Source organism: Colius striatus, chromosome 1 (genome assembly GCF_028858725.1).
Source record: "Colius striatus isolate bColStr4 chromosome 1, bColStr4.1.hap1, whole genome shotgun sequence".
NCBI classification, from domain to species: domain Eukaryota; kingdom Metazoa; phylum Chordata; class Aves; order Coliiformes; family Coliidae; genus Colius; species Colius striatus.
In genome coordinates this window covers 145584726-145596918 of record NC_084759.1, presented here as the reverse complement: position 1 = coordinate 145596918, position 12193 = coordinate 145584726, and the positions used below count along the sequence as shown (strand labels likewise).

At 39.9% G+C, this 12193-nt stretch overlaps 1 protein-coding gene across 2 annotated transcripts in view; it reads left to right on the top strand.

The window, feature by feature from the left end:
- DGKI (diacylglycerol kinase iota) overlaps window positions 1–12193 on the top strand; it is a 113355-nt gene that overhangs the window by 82491 nt on the left and 18671 nt on the right. For both annotated transcript variants that reach the window (XM_061988896.1, XM_061988895.1), the window contains one exon: window positions 2525–2550. In XM_061988896.1, coding sequence (XP_061844880.1) covers window positions 2525–2550 — 26 coding nt within the window. The remainder of the gene's footprint in view (window positions 1–2524; window positions 2551–12193) is intronic.

Below are 12193 nucleotides of genomic sequence, written 5' to 3'. Positions count from 1 at the left end.
ACGATGGGAGAAATGAGCTAAAGGGCTCCAACTTTATATATTCCCAGGATCTTGATGTGTATGTATGCACCTCTCTACCTCACCCTAATAAACCCTATTTTCTTGGGATACCAGGCTGTACACTTGCAAAAGATGCTTGACGAAGCCTTTTTAATAAAAACAGTGCTCGTAGCAACAGTAGTACCTGTTAGATTTTTTACTGTTCAACCACTGTGTTCAAGGCACGCAACAAAGGTACATGGTAGTAGGATTTTGAAAAATATATGCTAGTTTTGGGCACATTAAATATGCACAAACATATTTTTCATCTCTCCCTTCAATGTTTTAATCGAGAAGGCAGCGGTATTGTAATTGTGTCTCTCCTGTTGTTGATGCTTTAAGGAACTTAATGTCAGCTATTTTATCAAGCATAAAGAGGAGACAAATTATAGGTTAATTTGTACTCTTTATCTTATTGCTTCACATAAAGATATGAAAGATGATGAAACTGTGCGTTTAAGAAACAAAACAAAGGAATGAATTATACTGATGCAGTGGGATACTGCGTTAACACTGGCTGGAGAGTCAGAGTATGTGAGCTAAGGAATCCGACATGACTCCTGCATGTAAAATTATTTTTAAGAACCTAAAAATGTGCCTGTCTTGATATGACCTCTTCTACACTGGATGTCCTTGTAGTAAATGCTATATGTGGAGTTTTGACCTTCAGAAGGGCTTCTGCTGGGGGCTGTGGAGGAAAGACTGTAACTAACTGATCAAAGCAGTGGGACAGAGTCCATAGTGATGCCTAGTCCCTTGGGTTACCTGTATTACAGCTGTATTTCCACAGACATAGCTGAAATGCAAGGGTGGAGCTAGCCTGTTTGGCAGCAGAGCAGAATATATGCCTAGGATGTTCAGCAGCAATCAGGGGATTTAATGGATGTAAAGGATTAATTAATTCTGATCCATATAGACACATTAGCTTCTTACACAGTCAGAATCTTAATTAGGCAATCACATTTTTTCCTTTCACAGTGACCATTGCTCCAGCTGTGCTGTAACTCTTTCTTTCTTTGCAAATCTTTATCTTTTTTTTTTTTTTTTAAATTGCCTACCTCACTAGGAAAGTGCCTTCTTTTTTTTTTCCATCTCTTTTTTTCCATCTATGTATTTGCATATCTGCTTGTCATGTCCTATAATCCCTCAACCTGCATTTTCAGATCCATGTTATAGAGTGAGATCACGACTCCTTCCTCCGCTACTTTATTCCTCTAAATCCAGGATTTCTAACCCTTCCTTTCCCCCAGTTCAACCTTCAGCCCCTGCTGGCTCAGTTAAATATACATGTGCTCTTTTTCCCTTTGTTCCTTCTTTTCCATTCACCCCTCTGTTGCTGCTTTGCCTTATGTCAGCTTTGATCTCTTTGCTGGCAACACTAACATTTAAAAATCTGTAGTAATTTGTTATTTTTGTACATTGGTGCAAAATTAAATACATCTTGGAAGGGAAGCATCAGCTGTCCCATTCATTTCAGGAACAAACTCATTGTTACCTGGTAGCAAGGCTGTTGAAAATCTTTGCTGGGGAAGTGCTAAGGAAATGGTCTAACCCCCTGTGTGCTGTCAGTATTGTCTACATAATTAAGGCACATCCCAGATTTGGTTTTACAGTTAGCTCCAGTTTTGTTAAGCCAAACTACTCCAGCAAAGGGAAAAATAGAGGGCCAATACTTTACATCTCTTTACGTTGCTTTGTTTTGGTTGCTGACCAAAACAATGAGGAACATGATCTTTAGTAATAGGAGCTGTGACACAAATCCTTGGAACTCACTGAGATCTTTCTGTTTGTCAGCGTGACACTGAGAGGTCCCTCAGGTTGTATCAGAGACTTAAGCCACTGTTTAGGGTATTCTGTAACTCTTGTGTTACTGCTATTATACTGCATTTTACTCTACTTACGTCTGTTAAGACCTTCTCTTTTCTTTTGCCTGTTTATGTTGCTTTTGTGAAGATGACGTGAACTATTATTAATTATGACTAGTGCTTTAAGCTAGACACTACATTGACTTGTGGTAAGAAAAGTGGCCACCTTAATGACTGTGATTTCCCTTGAAGCTATGATTTCCTCAACCACCCCTAGTTGTGAGGTTTTCTCCTGGCACATGCTTAATTATGGCCCCTTCAATAATCTCTGGAGGATCAGGGCTTTCTCACCAGTAATGTTAGCTATTTCCAACAGTAACAGTAGTAGATAATTTTTTTGCCAAATGCCTACATAAACTTGGCATGAGTGCTTAACAGTGCAGCTGACAACTGCCTTATGAACTTGACTCAATAGGGCCACTCTGGTCTGCAGAACCTGCTGCTGGAGTGGGTCTCTGCCCTTTTCTGCTCTTTTGTCAGATGCCTTCCAGCTGTCTTTTCTAAAACATAAAAAATAAAACCTTCAAATTCCTCCATATCTCATTCCTCACAGTGACACTGAACCTTATTTGTGGCCTTTTCATACCAAAGATTGACTGAATTTTGTTGTTTTATTCCAGGTCACCGGCCTCTTCAGAAGATCAAGGTAAGATCTATCTTACAGATACTAATAGCATGTTAGAAATTGGACCAAAGACTAGCTAGTAAGCTGTGTTTTAATACAGTTGTGGGGAAAAATTACTTGATGAAAATGAAATTTGGTTGTTGCTCAAACCTTGTTCACCCATAGGCATCAAGTACTTGTTCATTTAGTAGGTTTAGTTGGGCAGAAGTTGAATGTTAAGTGATGAGTTACAAAATGAATCTTACTCAGTTAAAGAGAATTATTGCAAATATTTGCAGTTGATTCACAGAACTGCAAAGGACTTCACCTATGGAAAATTTTGTATGGGCTTAAAGGATGATATATGTTTTTTATGAAGATGAACTCATCTCTTATGACTTTTACAGGACAGCACCTTAGTAGGAAAGGAGAGTATACTATAATTTAAACACCTGAACCCACACTATCTTGGGTTACCACTAAGGACAGTTTGATAGCATAGAATGAAATTTAGTGTAACTAGGATCTTCTATGTGTAAAAATTTCATGGCTTGAGTAGCAAGAGGTGCAAGTTGTGGTAATACACTTTCTCTGAAGCCGACTGAAGGATCTGATCTTTCCCTATGGAATAAAGAGGGAGTTTGCAGTGACTAGTTGTTAATAACTTGACCAAGTTAGGTGCTTAGAGCTAGGTGGTATAAATAGCTCTCTAGAGTACATTGGTACTGATATCCAGAGGCATACTGCAAATAAGGAGGTAATTACACTGTCAAAGTTGCAGAAGGAATGGAACAAAAAAAAGAAACAAGACTGTAATTTGGTTCCAGACAAGATCTTTTTAGTCCAGTATAGTGGCCATCAGACAAGCCATCATTAATAAATTCCCCTCCATTTCCTTGACATGTCATTTCATAGTAAGGAAATTTACAAAGAAAGCCATAAAAGACAAACACAGCAGACCTAAGATGTATCTGGCCTATCTAGTCAATTCCTAATATCTGACAGCAGTGGATCACCTGACAAATAAAACCATGAGAATGGCAGAAATATACAGTTTTAATTTCCTGATGTACCCTATTAACTTCCTCTAATTTGCAGCTCATTGACTTTGTGAACCAGAGGTAGTTTTCTTGTTGAATAGTTCATCTGCTTTTCAGCATGACCACAGCTTCTTAATATAAAGTACTGAAGACTTGTGAGAAGTTAACAACATACCTCATTTCTCCAGCCCTCAGATGAAATTTGAAAACATTATGGCTTAATATAGTATTTCAAAACCTGGACTCTAGCTGCTTGTCAGTACATAAGCTTCTTAGTGGTAGACTGCTCTTGCTTTTTCATTTTTCATTGCATTTATTCTATTGCTCCATTTTTATCTGTTAATGGAGCAACAAATAATGTAAATGTATTTCCTTGTATATCTTTAAACTTTAGCATTTCCTACTGTCATAATGCTTTCCTACTTTCTACTATTTTTATACTGTTCTAGTTTTTCACAAAATCTTCCTGTTTGCCATCTACCATCTGCTGCCAGAGTCTGGCTTTTCAGGTTTGATAAACGTCTCTGAATAGCCTCTTCCTTCCCTCTTTTTCCCTTTCTCCAGTAAGAAATCTCCTTTGAAATGCAGGCTGAAAGGCCTATGTTCCTTTGACCAATTAGTGACGTGATAGTGATAGTTATTAGAAGTTTTGTGTTTCATGACTGTGGAGTGTCTAACTAGATTTGTCATCTATGTAAATATGTAGGAGCTTCCCTCAAACACAAAAGATTTCCCATGCCCCAGTGACTTTTCAGAAAGAGAGGTCCATTTCTTGGATTTCCTCTCTCCTGCTATGCCACATACAGACCATCGTAAATGAGCGTAGTACTAGAAGGAAAATGTGACAAAAGCAATGTAGTATAAGCTCTTTTGAGCCTAGGTGCTTCTCAGTCCACTCTATGCATGAGTGGAAGCATCTCAAATTAGTCTTGGATCTGAAATCTATTACCTGAACCAAAAAGAGAGGGTCCAGAAAAGAGATGAAAACTAATAACTGATTTTTTTTGTCTTTTATAGTGTTTATGGAGACCTCTCCTGGTTATTTTTCTTGGAGTAGGTATCTAGGAGTCAAGTTTGAGACTCTTATTTTCATGAATAATCAGTATTAACTGTGAGCCCATTCCAGCTGTTAAACATTCCTATACAGTTTTATAAGGCAATGATGTTTTTGCATGCACAATGGGGCAAGATCCAACTGTAGAATAATATACTCTCACTGGCATCACTCTTATTGTTCCACATTTCAGCTATTTTTCTCTATTATGAGGCACCTTTCTAGTACTGAATTTATGACAACATGATGTGTTGGCCATTACTGAAAAAAGACACTTTCTAAATTGTGTTGGATCTTCTGTTTAAGTTCCCATTTGGTTCTTGATCTTTGTTTTGTCTGTTTTATAATCTTCACGCATTTTTTATTCTACTGTATCTCTCTGCTTTTTTTTTTCTTTCCATCATCCTTGTCTTCCTTTTCAAATGTCTCTTTCTCCTTGACCATAAGGTTGCATTCTGCATAGATTATTGCATTGTACTTCTCACTTTGGTTTCTCAATGTCCTGCTTCTCCTCCAGCGTGGACTGCCTACTTCAAGCATTAGTTGCAAGCAGTAGCTGTCGCATCTTCGGTGTAGTAACAGAGTTGCTACCAGAATTAGCATCTAATGTGAGTGGCACTTCCATTAATCCCTGACAGGACAACACATTATGCTGTCTTGAAGAGAGGGCAAGGATAAAGCACCATCTGTCTGGGACTGGGCATCTATTGAACAATTGTAAAAGTACACAATGCTCCTTGTTGTGGACGCGTGTTAAAGGCACCTTTATCAGTTACAGAACAGAGGAATTTTAATTGGCACAGAAAGGGAAACAGTACTGCTAGAAGGTACCAAACTTCAAAAGAAAAGAGGCAAACCTCAAAGATTTTAGAAGGTTTGTATTTTATTCTTCTCTAGGCAGGAAATACATGATTAAAGAGTGGAATCTATCTTCTTCTTTTATTTTTTTAATTAAAATACCAAAAACCAAACAGGAAAACAAACTAAAAAAAGAGCAGACAAAACCCCTAACCCCCAAATTCCCTAACTGACAAAATGGAACAAGCTAAGTAAATACCAAGGCATAGCAGTTTAGACAGGGAATTAGAGAGATGTCTGTGAAGAAAGAAATAGAGGGGCTGCCTGTTCAGTCGTGTGGGCCCTGATGCAGCTACATGTTTTACAGCTTTGGCTGCTGGAACTAGCTGAGTCAGCAATAGACAAGTGACAGGGTCACAGGAGATCTGGTGGATGTCATGAGGAAGGGGACAGGCAACTTCCCTGATAGTGAATGGTACCACCTGCTGTATTTTTACTCTACAAAAATCCCAGAGTTATGCTTAGCAGATCTGAAGCTGTTGGAGGTTATTGAGAGAAACCACATCTGTAGTTTCTAGATCAGTTATGGTACTGGGATGGGATAGGAATGGAGATTTCTTATGTACTGTGTAGGCAGTATGCAGTCATTGCCTGATTATCACTAGGTGAGCGATTGAGGTTCACCAAACCTTTACTTCATCCAGCACCTTTCATCGTATGTATGCTAGGTCATGCTCTGCCCACTCTTACAGCTGGCCTGAGGAAACCTGTCTACAAAATTTCCAATGCTAATGCATTGAATAATCTTACATTTTCCTCTGGGTTAGCTTTACCATTCATTCTTTGATTACCTTGTGTAAATGGATTGTCTATTCTTCATCATCACCTGAGCAACTGTGGGAAAAGCTCTAGAAAAGACTACAGTTGGTTCATTTCAGCCTTCTGAAAGAAATACCAGCAAGCTTTTGAGTGTTACTATTAATAGTGTATGGACATTGGTATGTTATTTACCTAATGGCAACTTAGAGCTTATGCAGCTCAATACTTGCTTGCCTAACTTCAAACAGAGGAACCTTGCCTCTAATGGAACTCTTCAAACTTTAAGTGGCTATACTAATGCGCTTCAAGTAGTAGTCAGCTCCCGAGCTTAATCTGTATGCATCTAAGTTGCATTGCAATCTGGAGACATGAGGTTCCAAAAGTTCAACTCTATTCTCTTGCTCTTCTTTTTGCCATATTATTTTCTAGCAGACAAACTTTATTGGTGCATCAGAATATTTTCTAACAAGTTATGATTAAACTTGGATTCTTTTGTTGATGGGATTTGTTTGGTTTTTTTCCCCTGCAATAGATTCCAAATCCATAAGGGAATAGGAGACAACTGAGAAATAAGACAAGGGGCAAATACATTCAAAGGAGAAATTTTTGAGTTGTCAGTATTATACAAAAGGTGAAGGATGGTTTTTATACTTGGAAAGATGAGCAGCAACACTCAATGATCTTTCAGATTCTGGTAGTGGTTCCATGATGATACTTTGTCATTCAGTTGGGATATCGTGACCTTAGGAGGGATTTGTGTGGAGCCAGGAGAGCATTAGAAGTGAAGTGGGTTTATAACAGTCACCTTCAAATTAGTTTCTAATAGAAATCTTCCACAGGGATTGCTTGGCCTAGGTTCAAACTGGCAGCTTTGGGTGGGATGTGTAATTCTGTCTTTGGATGTCCCTCTGGTTGGAAAGAACTGATGTATCAATTATAAAGAAAGGGATGGTCAAGTATGAGCATGGAAGGCAGTGACACACTGCAAAACGCTTTACTATGCAACACATATTCCTGCCTTAGAGACAGAATGTTCTATACATTCTGGTATTTGCTCCAGTGCTGTCTGCTCCACTAAAGAGAGAAAATCTGAACGCATATGAGGAGGAAGATGGCTGTAGAAGCCCCAGAAAAGAGCAAAAGAAGAACACTTTTTCCAATACATGGGTTTTCTTGTTGTCCCTCATGGGGACAGTGTCCCTCATGTGGCAACATGGACTTCACTCTCTCAACTTCCTTTCTTCTTTCTGGTGCCACTTCCCACTAGTCTTACTAGTCCTAGTCTGCAAAGGGATGTTCTCCTCAAAAGTTTTGTAAGCATTCTGTCATTGTGAATAAAAAATTGACCAGGGTATTACAGGTCACGCACACACACAGAATCTCAAGGGCTGGAAGGAACCTTGAAAGATCATCTAGTCCAAACCCAAACATCTCAGTGCTGGTGGAATTAAAAAAAAAAAACCCACAACCCAACAAAATACAAAAAGACCCCAAGCCAAAAATCCTTCCATTCCAGAGAGTGGTGGTTTCATGCAGCTCCAGTGGAGAAGCTGTATTCTTCAGGATAATGTTGCAGTTGTTTACCTAGCAACAAATTGAGATGTTTTGGAATGCTTTCTCTGAAGAAATCAAAGTACAGTGTGTGGGGGGTCCTGACTGCAGGTATTTATTTTGATTAATTAGCCACTTTGGGAAGAAAGCCTTCCTGGATAGTGTTTTGAAAGTATGTTTGTGCCCAACTGAGCCAACGGTTGCATAGGGATCTGCTCTGAATTTGTTCATTTACTTCTCTGCTCAGCAGTGGCTGGTATTGATTGAGACTTCTCTAGGGTGAGGGAGGTCTTCCCTGCCCAAAATCTTCAAAAGGTGTCTATGCACCACCTCTGCTCACATCTAAGCAGGCTGATGGAGTCAACAGGCAGCTGGGAGGAAGAGGTCTGGCAGATGTGGGCATCTGAATGAGTAATAAAGGAAAACTGAGAAACATTTATTTCCAGATGGTCACTGACATTATTCCTTCTCTTCAAAGGGAAGTAGGAGTAAGGAATGTGTTGTCTGAATCAGGGCATTTGTTTTCAAGCAGAAGACTTGCATCCTACTTCACTCTGTTTTTTTATTTCTGATAGAGGCTGCTCATAATCAAGTAAGAGTGGCAACTTGTTAAAGTAAAACAAGGAAACAATTTTCTCCATCCACTGAAGACTCTGGCCAGCAAATAATTGCTTTAACTGGCTTTCAGATTATTTAGTTCTACTGTGAAGCCCTAGCTTGTTGGGGAATAGTTACTTAGATATTGCCAGGTAAAGCATTATAGTCTGTCTTGCAGTGGCAAAAACTTGCAAGGAATGTGTTAGGAGTGCCTGTGATAGTTATGGTCCATTAAGTCAGGGAAAGAGGAGGAACAGTTACCGCTTTTTTTTTACCTAGAATTCTTTTCCTGCCAAAGTAGTGCCACTCTATTGACAGAGTGGCTGCATTAGTCAGCCAAAGTCTTCCCTGCCTTCCATTTTCGCTTGATCAGAGACATTTTCCCCCACTGCATTGCTCCTGAAAATTAAATTAATTGTTCCTGTCCTGGCTGAAAAATAAAAATGGTGGAAGGGAAAAGGAAAGGAAAAAAAAGTGAGGATGTCTGCCAGATGGTACTTAGTTTATCTGCAACTGTTCTTTGGGATTTTGGACCATTTACAAAGGAAGTCCTATTTCTTTGTGGTCATTCCTTCCATTTGTAAATCTGAGTTAAACAGTCTAGCAGTTCAACATTAGGATCTGAATACTTCCACTCCTAACTATCAACTGCACACTCAGCTCTGCACCAGTGCCATATAAACAATTCAGGGTGAACTCTAATTGGCATCAAAGTACCTTTAAACTAGTCTGACAGTGCAAATGGGGCCTTAAAGGCAGCTTGAGTGTAATTTACATCTGCTTGAAAGCCTCTTTATCCTCCTAGAGTTGTATGAAGGGACTTCTGTGTAAGTGAGAATTTGGCTTTTCTTTCCTTCCAGCAAGCCTGTGTGGTTATTTTTCCTTTTTTTAATTTTTTTTTTCTCTCTGAAGAGTGATTTGATGCTTTGTGTTGTTAGAAACTAAAATTTTTAAAAGGAAAAGTTTTATAATCCATATTTATAAGCATCTGAGGAATGGATGATCTTTTGCATATTAAATTTCTTTTTATTCCCAAGTTAGGCAAACAGATGCAGTCAAAACTGTGTTGGTTCCCTCCTTTGAATCTGCACAGGACGGAATGCTTTTGTAACTGAGGGACACTCCACAAATGTTTAGAAGGGTTTTATACCTCTTTGTGCAACCCTAGAAATAGATTTTATTGAGGTATGATTTATTCAGAGGACTAGTATGCTTCAAAAGTGTCTCTCAAACCACAGGAGAATGTAAGCTTATGCACAGGTTTTCCTGTACAGATGGATTAGCTTGAGATTCTGTGTAGAGACCTTCATAATATTCCCCTTACTGAAGTCATCAGACATCTGTGTCTGGCTGCTGTTCAGCTGATGTGCTTTTGAGCTTTTGGTTGCAGCACTGTTGGTTTTCTTGGTCTCTTGGGAGCATTTTGAGCTCTCGGGCTCTTTATTTGGTTGCCTTTAATGGAAGTAGTACCTCAACGCTGCTTTTGTGAGCTTCTTAGATTGATGCCATTGCTCTTGGATTCCTTAAGAAGCCTAAGCTTTTCCCAAAGCTGAAATACTATGGAAAAATTTTGTTTACCAGCTCTTTTTTAGGACAGTGTGTAGTGGGCAGCAAACACACATTTTGGAAGAATTTCACAGGAGATACAATGTTCTAGGCAGGAAGCCTCTAAACTGCATGGATTTCTACTCTCATATTGTGGCAGTTTAGCCCTGTCTGGGAGCCAGGTGTCCACCAAGTCATAATATCACTCCTCCTCCTAAACTGGACAAAGGAGAGAGAGAAATATAATGAAAGGTTTGTGAGTCGAGATAAAAGACAGAGAGATCGCTCAGCAATTAGTGTCATGGGCAAAACAGACCCAACTTGGGGAGAAAAAATAATTAATTTATTAATGAACAGTCAGAGCAGGGAGATGAGAAATAAAACTGAATCTTAAAACACCTCCACCTACCTCTCCCTCTTCCTGGGACTCTCCTTCTTTCCCTGCCAGCGGTGCGGGGGATGGGGGTTGTGGTCAATTCATTACAGATGGACTTTGCTGCTGCTTCTTCTCACGGGGAGGCCTCATCACTTCCCACTGCTACACTGTGGAGTCCCTCGCCACGGGAGACAGTCCATCATGAACTTCTCCAGTGTGGGTCCATCCCATAGGCTGCAGCTCCTCACACTCTGCCCCAACATGGGTCATCCATGGGGAGAACAGTCCTTTCAGGCACCAACTGCTCCAGCCCGAGTCCCTCACAGTATCACAAGTCCTGACAGTAAACTTTGCTCTGGTGTGGGCTCCTCTCTCTCCACAGGCTCCCAAGTCCTGCCAGGAAATTGCTCTAATGTGGGCTTTCCACGGAGTCACAGCCTCCTTCAGGCATCCACCTGCTCCGGTGTGGGGTCCTCCACAGGCTGCGAGTGGATGTCTGCTCCCTGGTGGCCTCCATGGACTGCAGAGGGACAGCTGCCTCACCATGGTCTTCACCACAGGTCACAAGGGAATCTTTCTTTCAAGGCCTAAGCATCTCCTCTCCCTCCATCTCCACTGACCCTGGTGTCTGCAGAGATGTTATTCTCACATTCTCACTCCCTGTTGCTGCTGCAGTTTTGCAACTGCACAGCAACTTCTTCTCCTTCTCAAATACGTTATTCACGGAGGCATTACTTCCATCACTAATTGGCCAGGCCTGGGTCAGCTGCGAGGTCCATCTTGGAATTGACTGGCATTAGCCCTATGAGCTACGGGGGAAGCTTCTGGCAGATTTTTGTTTAAAGAAGCCACCCCTGTAGCCTCCCTGGCTACCAAAAATCTAGCCCAGGCAAAACTACTACATATAGTTCCATAACTGTTCTTATACAGCCTTTAAGCTGAGGCAGAACTCCTCTATGAAATCTAGGAACCTTTCCCCGTTCTTCATTCCCATGCCAGACACCTGTTTCAGATGTTGACTGCCAGCATCTTCTTTCTTATGGCTGATGTTAGATTTAGAAAATGTTGCTAGCATATAGGACTAGACTTTCTAAAATGAATAGAAACTTTTTTTTCTTTTCAACCTATAATTGCATTTATGAATTGATGTCTCTTCAGGTTTACAGGCAATCAAGTTCCCCATCAAAATGCTCCTTGTTTAGTTAAAATGCAGCCTCTTTCTTGAGCATTGGAATGTGAGACTGATTCTTCTGGTCAGTTAGCCATCTTTTTTTCTGAAGATGTTCTATTTTGATTGCTCAGCACCAAAGTGTAGAAATTGTGCAAAAATATTTTTCTGTTTGATGTAAGAATGTTTGATGTCAGCTTTAGTTCAATGTGGCATAAAAAGAAAACAAGATGGAGCTTTCTACATGACACAGATATACCCAAGAGTCTCACCACGAAACAGCACTACTAAGCTTTATGATCAGGCAGATTTACCATCAGTACTTAGGTATATTTACAGGATATTCTCATGAAAAGGACTTTGATTTTTTTTCCCTGAACATAGCTTTTCTTGTGATGTAAGGAAAAATTCAGTCCTGATGGTTATGACAGAACCAAATGTTTGTGTCCATATGTTAGTATAAGTTGTGCACTATGATAATAACATTCTCCAAAGGGGATGAGTGATATTTTTTTGGCCCAACCAGTTAGCTTATATTCAAGGAGCTTTGCCCCGTTCTATCAGGAAGAAAATTTGATTTTAACAGTGGGACAACTGAAAAATCCTTTTTCAGTGAAAACATAAGTTATTTTCTTGTTCAGAACTTCAAACAAGTCTGCATAGTGCATGTTTTGCTTTTGCTGCTTTTATTTTTACTAGCCTTCTGCCTCTCCTATACCCTCCCAAGAAATTAACCA